Source organism: Myripristis murdjan, chromosome 18 (assembly GCF_902150065.1).
Source record: "Myripristis murdjan chromosome 18, fMyrMur1.1, whole genome shotgun sequence".
Lineage (NCBI taxonomy): Eukaryota > Metazoa > Chordata > Actinopteri > Holocentriformes > Holocentridae > Myripristis > Myripristis murdjan.
The window spans coordinates 25,480,897-25,494,530 of NC_043997.1; the positions used below are offsets into that span (position 1 = coordinate 25,480,897).

At 40.9% G+C, this 13,634-nt stretch overlaps 1 protein-coding gene across 1 annotated transcript; it reads right to left on the reverse strand.

Moving 5' to 3' along the window:
- Positions 1-276: 276 nt before the first annotated feature.
- LOC115376119 (uncharacterized) lies at positions 277-12,920 on the reverse strand. The gene is made up of 10 exons (XM_030075583.1): positions 12,661-12,920; positions 9,579-9,706; positions 9,234-9,378; positions 7,549-7,648; positions 6,700-6,884; positions 4,778-4,911; positions 4,500-4,638; positions 4,012-4,102; positions 3,832-3,913; positions 277-3,249 (listed from the first exon to the last, which is right to left on the reverse strand). Exons 1-10 carry the CDS (start codon positions 12,749-12,751, stop codon positions 3,160-3,162), a joined length of 1,185 nt encoding a protein of 394 aa, XP_029931443.1. The 5' UTR covers positions 12,752-12,920; the 3' UTR covers positions 277-3,159.
- Between the last annotated feature and the right edge of the window lie 714 nt (positions 12,921-13,634).

Sequence of the window (13,634 nt, forward strand, 5' to 3'; positions counted from 1 at the left end):
CACAATAAAGTTGTTTATCCTTTAGTCAGCAGGCATTGGACTCAATTCAAAGAGTTCAAATTCCTTCTTTATGATAAGTTTCATGAATGTGTCATACATGTTTGTTTCATGGCCTCAGACACACACTGAAGAAGGCAAAACCTTGGTGATGATTTATTAAAACATACTGCAGAGTCATATGCAAACACTTCTGTCTCTTATCATAATAACAGACTCTAAACATGTAGAGTTGGATCAAATCTGTCCAGTAATTTGGAAATTAGAAATCAAAGCTGATAAATCTAGTTTCCACCACAGCCTACGTTTATTCTGAAATGAGGGGTTAGTTATTTCTCATCACTGATAGTCTGAAGTATTTGTTCAATGTGTCACTTTCTCATTTAATGTTTGTACAGTGGCAAGACAATCACTTTCCTATTAAGATAGTGGTTATTGCTTGTGCTGCAAATATTGTTTTTAATAGGAGCATCACCAGGGGACCTGCCCATTGTCCAGTGGCCCATTATTCTGAAATCCCAATTCTCTGAAAATGTGCCAGGACCGGAGGACCTGCTCGATGGCCTGGTATCCTGAAAACAAACACCCATTATTCTGAAACGCCAACAGTCTGAACAATGTCCACTCCATATATTTGGCAAAGTTTAGGCAGGGTTTTCCTCAGGGTTAGGTTTGGGTAAACAGGGGTGGGGGCATTTCTAAGCAGGGATGCAAAAAGCCACGTCTGCTTAATATACGCCATTTTGTGCTTGTCTCTCTGTAAAGTCACATACACTCACACTGGTGGTCACATTGTTGCGTTTTTTTTTTGGGGCTTGTCCCTAAAGTGTAGTTGCTGACTTGGACTTATTTCCCATATGTCTGAAGTTAAATCAAGCTTTACTGAGCTCCATCTAAGCTGTCAAATAAGCAAATGAGACGGCCAGTCGAAGGTCCACAGTGTTTTATTTTTTTGTATTTAATGATTGTGCAACAGGACAGAATTGCATAGGTAAAGAGGCCAACAAGATATTTTTGTGATGCAACCATTGATGTAACTGTTTGGCCAGTTTGTTATATGCAGCTTCTTAACTTGCTCTTAACACTGGCTTTCAGGCAAATGCTGGGTCATTTTCCAGACTGTTGGGGTGTCGGCTGCAACCCATCTGCCAGAATTAAGGGTTGCTATTTTACATTTGTGCAAACCAACACATTCATTGAAATGTTGTTTCTGAACCAAAAATACGCTGTACATCAACATTTAGACTCGAGCCTGTGTCAGTGTTAATGTTCAAATGCTGGCGATTGTTAGCTTCATTATCCACCAAAATTACTTGGTTACGGTTAGGCAAAGGTCATGGTTAATGTTATGAGACATTAGCTAACGCTCACTAATATTAGCCAGCTACCGTCAGCTAAAAACAAACATGGCTCCCATACACAAGGGACTTGAACCCTCGTCTGCAGAGGCAAAGTTTCTCACAAAACTTGAAACCATGACATTTCAGCGTATCTTTGGTTTGCAGATTTGTAAAACATTAACATTTTTCTCTGGCAACTGTGCCGGCTTCAGAATAATGGCATGGCACCCACATTGGAATTAAAAAAAAAAAAAATTAAGTAGTACACAGCAATTGTAACAGGCTAATCCTTCACATAAGTCATGATCAAACATTCATTTCAACCCACAAACTATCATGAGAGGAAAATGACAGCCATACCTTCTGTAGCTACAAGTTTTTCAGTCCTTTGGAGCCAAGCTGATACGTAAACTTGAAAACTGGAGATGCCGTCAAAACATTCTGTATCTTCAACAGCAGATATTCACAGAGAACTGGTGAAGCTATCCTGGATCTTTGAACCTTTTCATTTGATGCATCTCGAGAAACGCTGCGATGTATGTAGCGCTAAAGTGCCATCAGGAAACAACTGAACCTTGATTTAAAGAGGCTATAAAGTGTAAAGTGTAAGAAGTTGAATCACTATCCAGCAAGATAAAAAGTGTTACTACAGTATACACTGCATGTGTAAATGATTGATTAAATGAGTAACTGAGAAAAATACTATATGTACATGTCTGACTTCCTGTATGTGCGCTGTGATGTAAACACTGGCCGAGTGCCTGGAATGTATTCCTTTTGTGTTCATTTTGTGTTTCGTTTTGGGTTATTGCCCTCAACAGAAGCATAAAAATATACAGTCATATAAAGTAAAATGGGAAATTTAGCTCACTGGCCTTCTGCCCCAAAAAGGCCCAGTTCATGAAGGACAGGTTTCTGATTGTTAGACAGGGTGCCTACTGATCCCAGCAGTCCTTTCTGTAGGTTCTTCAGCCCCACTAATGACTATCAGTAACCGGGGTACATTCAGCAGTTGGGGCCTGAGTCGCTGGCTCGCTGTTCTTATAATAAAATGAATTATTAAAAGACACAGTCTTTTTCATCATTCACGTAACAGACTTGGGAGGGTCACAGGTCCATTTACACAGAAACAGGCTAATCTATAAAAAGGCTACACAGGCTAATGGGATGGGCTCGGGCCCTTGATTCCAGAGAAGGGCTGTTAATTAATGCTACTGGGGACAGTGAATTTCTAGAGAACTGAACAGTTTGGCGAGGGAACCATGAAGATGCTCCAAAATGTAGTGGAAAGGAGCAGAGGCTGTTGTAGCAGCAAAGGGAGCAACAGCTCCATAGTAGTGCCTATGCTTTTGAAATTAAATGTCCAAAAAGCATGTGTTGTTCAGCGGTCTATATTTTAGCCTGTACTGTAGGCCCACATTATCAAGCAAGTTTGAACTTGGTTAAGTAGGTTAACTACCTTCAGTAAATTTCATGGCATTTCTTACAATACACAGCAAGGGTGCTGGGCTTCACAATATTACACAGCAAATATTACCAGTGTTATACTATGACCATTTTTTGCACTTGTGCAGACCAAAGTGGAATGATAAGAGTACGTCCACTCATAGAGCTGATATGACTCTGAGTGAGTTTCCACAATAATCTAAAAACTGACTGAATTTACCAACATAAACACAGAGAAGTGAACATAAAAAACCCCTCAGTGCTAATTTTTCCGATGTTGCCTATCCAGGTTGGTGTTCACCCGCTGGCGAGCACTGAGGGAGGGGATGAAGAGTGACGCAGTGTTGGCCTGTTTTCTGTTGGACAGATAGATGAATCAGGACTCGGGGCTGGCAGGCTGGTCCTCTATCACCAGGGCAATATCACACTCCTCTTCCTTCTTCGACAGGACACTCGGGTTAGTGCTCTGAGACAGAGAAAAACCATACAAGATGAAACCACGTCAAACCCACATTTGGTACAGACATTGCATTTCTATTCTGTTCAAACACAAATCAATACGAATAACATTAATCATGATATCTGTGGCAGCAGCAGCAGGCTAGCTGTGGCAGTAGCGGGAACAGGAGCAGCAGCAGCCACAGAAGTGACAGTGGTAGAGACAGTTACCGCTTTGATAAAGATGAAGTCAGTAATTCTGGAGAAAGATCACTGATATGTGAAGTTAACGAATTCGGTAAATATCTCTGACAAAAAAATCAAGTGTTGGTACAAGTCAATCAACTCAAAGTCAGTCAGCATTCACTTGCGTTATGCAGGATGTGAATCATTTTTATCCCTTTTACGGATAAAAGTAATAGTGCACGTTTTATGTCAAAATTTAGATGACCTCTCAGCAGTGGAAACATGTCCCACACTGTCCAACATAACAACACTGTTTGTTTGAGCCTGGCTGTTATCAACAGTCTTTCTCTGGAATTACTGACTGCACCTTTAATAGCCCCAGGGTGTTCAATGACTCAGTGCAAACGTGTGCAGCAACTCTCACCCCATCATTGTTGTTGTATAAAATGTAATCCATGAAGTTAGGAGGAATTTTTGGTATTTTTGGGAACAGCTTTGGTTTGTGCCTGTTTGGAGAAAAAAAATACATTTTTTCAGAGGGAGATACAAAAACCATTACAAGCCAAGTAGGAAGAGAAAGGCATTATGAAAAGGTGCCACATACTTCCTGAAACATACAAGGGCCACGACTGCCAAGATGGAGAACATCACCGGGATCAAAATGATGGCAAATAAGGCAGGATTCATCTCCGCCTCTGCATGCACACAGAACATCATCAACAACATTTCACAATTCAAATTATTCCAGCCACAGTGAAGGTTAGGCTCAATTCCCTACATGGACATACATAGGCTACAATCTCTACGTACAGAACATGAGCTTCATGAGCTTGTCTAAACCAGCTAAATGCTGCTATGTAAAGATGCACTGGACTAATTCAAATAAACAACAAAACAAAAAGGGGGACTTATTTCCCCTCCTCCCTACAATATCAGAAGCAAAAGTGGCTCAGAGCATCAGTTGTAATGTGACTCATGTCCATGTCAATAATCACACGGTAAGGAAAAGTGTCAGTGTTTAAATTGGTGGACTTCTCATTTTGGAATAAAAGTCAAAAGCTAAAGAGAAGAATGGAGAGACCATAGCCATACCAAAGATCTCCTCATCACTTTCTTCACTCTCTGCTGTGCCCTTGTCTTCACATTCTCCCTTGACTGCTTTCATAGTCATGGTGTATCGGCATTTTGGGACAACTTTCAGTGTTATTGAATCACCGTTGGTCTCTTTTTTCTGTGAAAAAATAAAGGCACATTGGGAACACTTTGGCAGGCAAAATGACCATCACTGAAATATGACCAAATTCTTATTAAAGATGAATGAACTGAGCAAGTTACTGCTTGACTACAGGGAAACAAAGGGTTGGTGTTACCTTCTCCTCACCACACTCAGTGTAACTCAGATTGTAGCACCAGTGACGTATGCTCTTGATGTCAACAGGATCCCATGTGATCTTGAATTCACCCTCTGTTTTATTAGCTTTCCATTTAAGAGCAGGGGGCTTAACTGGAGAGAGAAATTACAGTCACAACATGTCAGTTGAAGGACTACCTGCTTGTCAATTTGTTGATGACACTGCACTATGAAATACAAAACCCTTAACATGTCCTTTTCCCTTTTCCCTGACAGCACACAAGCTTTTAGTTTGAACTTGGAACCCCTTCATTTCATGTAAATGAAGACCCCTTAATTGGAGCAATTTAAGGGATATGTATGTGTGGTAGGGGTGGGTAAAAATATTGATTCATCAATGCATTGCAATAAATTTTTTCACAATTCAATATAGATTCAGAAAAGCCTCTGAATCGATTCAACCCTCTAACCAGTAGGGGGCGCGGTGAGCAACACCTCCGCGTGATTCACGTTGTACGGACGGAAGCCGCACTGTACACAACTACAACATGAAAGCAAGTGGCAGCAGCATTAAGTCAGCGCCTGCAACTTTAAAATCTGACGTTTGGGCTCACTTTGGATTTAAATGTAACCCTGGAACACAGGTGACAGACAAGAGTCAAGTTGTGTGTAAACTGTGCCAGGCAGTATTACAGTACTGCAATAATACCTCAAACCTGTGCAACCACCTTAGCCGACACCATGCCGATGTAATGCAGCAACCTGTGGCTAAACCAAAACAGATGCAACTCGACACATGCTTTATGTGCAAACTGCCGCTGAGCTCTGCCCACGCACAGAGGATAACGGAGTCTGTGGCTATCTTCATATGCAAGGACCTACGACCGTACAGTGTCGTGGAAAACACAGGTTTTAAGAAGATGCTACACACATCTTCTTAAAACCGAACCACGATTCATCTAATTGTCAGATGTTTTATTGCTAAAAAATGTTATGAGTTATACCATGGCTGTTCATATGGGCATGAAAATAAATAATTATTCTGAAATTATCAACAGGTACTCTAATGAATTATTTGTGCATTTCAACTTATAACTGAATCGATATCAAAGTGTTTAAATCAACTGAATCTAATTGTTACCCAAAGAATCGAATTGTGAGGTTCTTAACAATACCCAGCCCTAATGTGCAGGATGTGTTTTTTTTAAGAACTACCATAATGGAGCCAGTAGTGACAAGCAGACACTGTTTACACAAGCATTGTGCTATTCATAAAAATATCTCAATAGTGTCTTCATCTACAAAAAAAAAAAAAAAAAAACAGGTTGCAAACCTGTCTGCTCAAGAATTAATTTTCCCAATGTTTTTCCTATATTTATGTCCCTAAAGTGTCATAGATTCATAGATCTGTGCATTTTAATGAGAGCAAGATTGAGAGTTACATGTAAGGGATGTTTTTTCAAGAAAAAAAATATATAATAGTCATGAACAGATTATTTTTAGGGGCTTAATAAATGGCTGAAGGGGGACTTTCAGGTGTTAAAACTGAGGGATCCTGTTTGCATGCGGTAACCACTGGTGCTAATGAAACCACTGCAAAACCAAAAATCAAAATTAAAAACTTTCAAATGCACAATGGCCGGGCACCTGAGGCACCTTATTCCTGAGAAGTCAACATTTTGGATTTACAGGTTTTCATCTGACAGCAGTGAAAACATGTCTAACACACACACACACACACACACACACACACACACACACACATACAAATTTCTGACAAAAAGCAAAAAAAAGAAGTTGTTGTTCTTGTTTCCTAGAAAATGAGGAAATGTGTTTTGCAACACAAGGTTTCTGTTCTGTTGGTCAGGTCTCAGTGACTAAGATAAAACTATTCGTAAACCTTTGCTGTATCTTTGGGCAAATCCTTTGCTGTATACTCACCGTTGTTGATCATGCTAATAGTAAAGACATTTTTGACAACTGTGCCATTTATCGTTCCATTGAACAGGAGATACATGTCTACAGTGTTGTCATCATTGGGCACATGACAGCCTGTCTCCACATACTTAGGGCACATTTTCAATTCGTAATTAACTTCACAACGCTGTCCACCCTGTTTCATTAACCTGAGAGAGAAAGAAGAGATTTAGTGCAGGGCATATGCATCTCACCTTATTGTACCCATATTTTTATTTGCAGGAATAGAGTTTTCCCACCATTTTAGGATGACAAAAACCTTTCTGACCTGGATTCATACCTATTTTCTTACCATTTCCTGTTTTTTCCTAATTTCTTTGCTCATTTTCTTGTGACCCAATGGCAATGTATGAAAAATGCTGAAATACAGATGTCTGTGAGCTACATATTTAAGAGTCTTCTCATAACTTTTGACCTGCAAAGATGCCGCCCCCAACACACATACACTCACAATCACACACACACACACACACACACACACACACACACGTTGGTTTCCATCACTTCTGGGGACATTACATTGACTTACATTCATTTCCTGGAGATTTATCCTAACCTTAACCCTAACCACTACCTGCCTAACCCTAACCCTAACCTTAACCTTAACCTAACCCTAAAGTTATCTTAGCTTTAAATCAAGTCTTCACCCTAAAATTAATGATTTTCACTTATGGGGACTTGCTTTTTGTCCCCATAAGGGAGGCGAGTCCCCACAACGTGACTGTGTAAACAGATTTATGTCCCCACAACATTAGCAATACCAGGTACACACACACACACACACCACCATTTCCTGTTGTAATGGAAACTGACCCGTAGTAAAACTGGAGGTGTGGAACAGGAGTGGCTGGTTGCCAGGAGCAGTTAGTTAGACTGGTGGCGCGGATTACACACTGAACATCCTTCACCAGGTCTAGGAGAAAGAATGGTGACACAGACACACACATAAACAAATGCACGATCCAAAATATTAATCCAGCTCACATGAGGTGTAAACAACTTTCGCTCACATTGCTATAATAACAAAAAAGGGTTGTTTAATTAACCCTGGTTTTAACCAGCCTAGAGGGTTGATATTTTTAAAAGCAAACTTAAGACGTACCGTTTTAGTCAGGCTTTTACTTCAACTTTATTTAAATTTGGAATTTTGGAATTTTCCAGACCGTTTTTCTTTTAACAATTTTACAATCTATTGATTTCTTTTCCATTTAACAGTTTACTATCTACTGATTTTTTACCCACTGTTTAGAGTTTTATTGACTGATTGATCTTATTTCTTTTATCTTCCCTTTGAATTTTTTTATCATGCTTCTCGTGTTTCCTCACATATGATGTTGTTTCCTCATTTCCAGCTCCTGTCCCACTTTTAACGCTTGCTTTGTTGTGGGTGATTGGATGGTGGGAGGGAGGTTCCTGTGTGGTTGCGTGTGTGTGTGTGTGTGTGTGTGCGCGCGCATGTGGGGGGTGGGGTGGTGTGTGTGTGAAGCACTTTGTGTTACATTTTCTTTGTATGAAAAGTGCTATACAAATAAAGACTGATTGATAGATTGATTGAAAATAACGAACTTTTATCTTTACAGATTTTGTGAAAATTAAAAGAAACCAGTAGTGCCAGACTGATATGGGATTTCTGAGTGATACCAATAACAATTTTAAAAGGGAGGGATTCTCTGATTACCAGTATGCTGGCTGATATGGTGAATTTTTGAGCTGGAATGAAAACAGACCTTGTCTACAACCAACGTGACTATACAAAAGTACTGATATGGCTACTTTCTTAAACAAATAACTTCATTTAAAAATATTCATCATTATTATACATTGTCTAAATCTAGAAATGAACACTGAGAAAATAAAGAACCAGTAAATAGCTAATTAAACGTCATTACTGTTCAGTATCATTCAACTGTTCACCATTTAAATAAAGAGTACATTTCTAAAAACAGTCTCCCTACAATGAAGTGGTTGCTAAGGGAGCAAACATCACACAGGAATCAAATGTGGCTCACTGAATCCACAAGAGTCTCAGCTTTCCAGTCAAACCCAACTGATGCAACTCCAAGACTGTTTAGGCCCCAGTCTGCACAAACACACCATTTTACAACAGGCCACAAGAACACATTTGGACTGCAGGGTTTGTGGCCCAAACTGCATGGGATTAGCAGAAGGTGGGCATGTCTGCAAAGGGGAGAGCCGTGGCTGCCCAGAGAATACATTTTCATTCAGAGATCTGGAGGTCGGAGGTCAAGGGACCCCTTTGCCAAAAGTAATCCTAACTTTGGAGCATTATTCAGGCCCCTTGCCAGCCTCCTAGCACGACATACTTTGTACCAATGGATTCCTTACGTTGTATAGTGGCCCCGCTTGAAACATTTTTATATCAGTGTGTATGGGTCAACATACACTGAAATCAATACGACACCAATGCATCTGTGGGCTAATACTGACCAGTAATACTAGCCGTCTGATATATCAGTCAGGCACTAGAAATTACATACCTGGATAGGTGATGTTGAGGCCAGCAGGTTCACTCATCGTCCCATTACACACCGTTTGAACTGAAAAATCCAAAACTCCTTTCTCTGTCTTCCATTGGAAACACTCGTCATCGAAAAACAGACTTGTAGTTGTTCCAGTCTGGTCCTAATGGGAACACAGAAACCAAAAGAATTTCATCCTACTTTAACTTTCCACTAAAATAGTCACATTTTACTCTCTTTGGTAAATATTTGACTGAAAGTGGACTGACTTGGATTTAAAAAGATAAAAGTAGTCTTCAAACTAACATGTATGCTCAGCTGGTGAGCAGCATATCATATTCTAAACAATGCAGGTAGTTTTACCCCCAGATGTTTTGAATGCCAACGATATTGACAGCCTTCCCGGAAATTCTCTGGTGGTATCCATGATATATTCGGACGGAAGTCAGTAATCCAGGACAGCGACACATTTCGTGGTGGTAAGACTTGGTCTAAAGTGGGTAAAGACAGAAGACAGAAACCAAGCTGTGGGCCGTCAACGTGATACATTTTCAGCAGCATGAAGGCAGGTCTCCAGTGATCAGTTAGAAAAAATCAAATTCCCTCTCCAAACTCTAAGGTGTTAAAAACTATTTTGCTGAAAGCTCCAACTTATCCAGGGAATGCATCCATGCATTCGTGAGCAGACCAGACATTATAGGTGATTTAGATGATGGCAGGTGGCAGTCTGGCCACATTAAATTATCTGTCCAGCTCCTGTGGCCCCTTTTCCATTACATGGTATCTGCCCACCTCAGCTCTACTCACTATTTTTGGTTTTCTATTAGTTAAAAGTTTGGGATAGCATCTGGTACCAGACTGTTTTTGGAACCACCTGCGTTGAGGCTCCAAGCGAGCTGAGCAGATACTAAAATGTGATGTGAAAACTGCAGACCTTTGATTGGTCAAAGAGGAATTGAACAGCGAACCTCGGCCAGGAAATACAAAAAGTAAAACTTGTGAAACTTGTGTCATAGTTGATACTAAAAAAAAAAAAAAAAAAAAATCGGCGAAACTCTTATGCCCCTTTTCCACTAGTACCTACTCAGCTCGACTCTACTCGGTTTAAGAGCTTTTCCATTAGGTGGTAGTACCTGCTAGCAGGTCCCATTTTGGGACCTACTCAGCCGGGGTTCCAAGCGAGCTGAGTCGAGCTGAGTCGAGCTGAAAATGTGACGTAAACGCCGTGCAGGCAACTGATTGGACAGGGAGTGACGAGAGTGACTCCTGCACGAAAACAAAACCCGACATTTAAAAAAAAAAAAAAAAACGGCAACAGCGGCCGTGCGCATTGATCATCACTGAAGTTGTCAAAGTCGGAAAATGGCAAGCAAACCGGTACCGCGGTCAAATAAAGATAAAAATGGAGACTTTTCTGAGCTTGGTGGCGGCCCAAAGAATCCAGAGGGAGCTGGACGGTGCGCCGCCTTGCTATGACGACTCCACCCACGGCGAGGTGCTACTCAATTGTAATGGAAAACCAACTAAGCCGTGTCGAGGTGAGTAGAGTCGAGCCGAGTAGATACTAATGGAAAAGGGGCATTAGTTACACTAACATTCTTCACGTGAAGCAACCATTTTGAGTTGGTCTTGGTGATTTTTTAAAAATAAAACACTCATGTCGGGCTCTGGTACAGAAGGGAGGAAAAACTAGTCAACACGAACATACGTGATCGACAGGGTTTCACAGTGAGAGGATACAATGTGCAAGGGAAACAAAATTCAGAAGGTAACTGGTACTGAAAGCAAGCAGAGCCGAGGCAAGTAGAGCCAATACTATTAAATGAAAAAGCCTGCTTTCACACTACACTCAACACTGGGCTACGACCCCCATTATCCCTGGGCTAATAGATATTTCCAGGGCTTATAAACCCCACTCTAGAACAGGCAAGGGTTAGCCCTGATTTTGGGGGGGATATTCCCAAAAGGTAATAAGTGTGAATCCTTAACCCAGGGTTAACTGTAAGACCTAGATTAACAACTACAAGTGTGAATCCAGGTTAACCTAAGCCCTGGACTACAGTTAGCCCAGGGCTTAGGTCAGACTATGGCTAAGGAATGCAAGGGTGAAAAGGGATTAGGTTAGCTTGCCATGATTATGAATGAGTAAAAAGTCACTTTCCTTTATATATATTTTGAGCAGAGTTTTTACTTTATTGTTCCAGGTTGTTATTTATTCCTACATACTGGAAATTGGACGCTGTCCAATCTACACACTGTCCTTGAACGAGCGACGCAGGTTCAGCATACCGCTGGCAAACATTTGGACCGCTTTGAACAAGCCCCGACAGGGAATTTCACTACGGGGATCAATACAAAGCACAGAGAACTTCCTTTGTTTTTCACCAAAAACATTCACAGCCTAGAGCAATATACATCTTCAAAAACAACATACACTCAGATAACCAAGGACAGCAACTTTTGTGTGTGTGTGTGTGTGTGTGTGTGTGTAGACTAGGTATTGTGAAATTGTTGAGTCGCTGTCACCAAAGCCATTTCCTGTAAATGCAGACTTACTGTACTTGTCAGTTTTAATTAGAAATCCACCTCTCAGAAATTCATGTTGAGTCTCACCAATAACTGTCATACACATTTGGCAACAAGCCCAAGTAGAATGAAACTCTGTCCAAGGCATCTTTTGGACAGACAACAACACACACAAAAATACACACATTTTATCTCATCATATTTATAGAAAATGTAACATATGAGGGGACCATGTATTTAACAATATCAGTAAATGCATCCTTGGATAAACTCATATTTTGAGATCTTCTCTTGGATTATATATCCTGAGGTATATTCAATAATTAGCATGCCTAATGAGCATTTCCCTAATGTATGGAACTACACAGAACATTATAGACAGATAGACTGTGATTTTTGTTAGTCTTTACATCTCAAATTAGGATGTGGTACTAATACTTTCATAAATAATGTATCCCTTAATAAACTTAAATTTTGAGTTCTTCTCTTAGACATTGTAATAAGCAGCGTGTTAAATGCAGAGTATTTCCCAAAGAAATAGAGCTACATAGAACAGTCATTTTTGTTACTCTCGTACTCTCTTTTGTTACTTTTTGTCACGTTTTCGTTTCCACAAATTCGTGTGTGCACAGCACAGCAGTCTGTCCTCAGGGTTATCAGGGGAATAATCCATGTTTTTATCGTCCATTTGGGAATATTTGGGAATGTTTTACGAACCAAGAACGCTTTCCCACTGGCGTCGTGACGTCACCACTAGCGGGAAACCCCCCCCCCCCCCACACACACACACACACACACTCTCTTTCTCTCTCTCTCTCTCTCTCTCTCTCTCTGTGTGTGTGTGTCTCTCCAGTTGAATATGTCTGTCCAAAACAACACGTCCAACAGTAAAACAGATAATAACAGCAGTTTTTCCCACCTGTCCCAGCGGTCGCCGCCACAGCGAGGCAGCCGAAAACAAACAGCGTCAAACTTTTACGCCCCCTCTTCTTCCCTTGGGTTTCCTCCATGGTCCTCTCGGCTCTGCCGTGTCGAGGCAGCGGGACTCGTCGCTCGGAGCCTCAAAAACGGCTCTACTTTCTCGAGTGCACGGCTTTGGCGTCTTTGCGCGCGCAAGGAAGGTTTTATAGTCAAGGACTCGGTCCACGGGACTTCGCTGGAGCTGGGCGGAGTAAGATGTCACGGAGATGTACTTTTCCAATTAAATCACACACACACACACACACACACACACACACACACAGGAATAAGTGTTGAAATTGTCCTCTTACTCAGGCAGGCTGGTGGGAGGGCTGTGGCATCGTCAGCATTACTAAACATCAGTTCATGTCTGTCAACAGTTTTGCTGCTCCGCCACAAGCTTACTGTTGCAGGACTCTACGACTTCTGAGATGTACAGATTTTTTTGTTCACACGATTGGTACAGATGTGAGGTCACATGATGAATCGGTTTGTTCAGTTGACTGCATTGATATAAAATATTAAAAGTAAAGAACATACAGAACCCATGCATACATATGTACAGGGCCGCTGCTCCCTATATATGGTCTATGTACAGGTGTGAATCAACTGGAACCTTACCTGTCCTGCAGTGAGTGGTGGCCCGCCCCGCCAACTCCTCGCCCTGTTTTATGAGTGGCTTGCCTTTCTATAGTGTAACTTAATAAAGATTATTGTGTACCTCATCATCTTGTAATTGATTATTTGAAGTCTCTGTCACAGCAGTAATTTCCTGCTCATTTGGACGAACCCACATTTATTACAGTGTCACATGCATACTACTGCTCATTCACTGGTAGCTGAATTGTTAGGTCTGTTTGATAAGTAATTGACATTTTTAAAACAAATAGTAATTTAACATATTGTTAAATCATTTGTGTGCATTTTAGTCAT

Bases quoted from the DNA above. Each gene is read 5' to 3' on its own strand.
- LOC115376119 (XM_030075583.1), bottom strand. From the start codon at position 12,751: ATGGAGGAAACCCAAGGGAAGAAGAGGGGGCGTAAAAGTTTGACGCTG. The intron at 4,912-6,699 runs GTGAGTATACAG...TTCTCTCTCCAG, and splicing joins TATTAGCATGATCAACAACG to TTAAGCCCCCTGCTCTTAAA. The intron at 4,103-4,499 runs GTATGGCTATGG...GTGTGCATGCAG, and splicing joins AAGTGATGAGGAGATCTTTG to AGGCGGAGATGAATCCTGCC.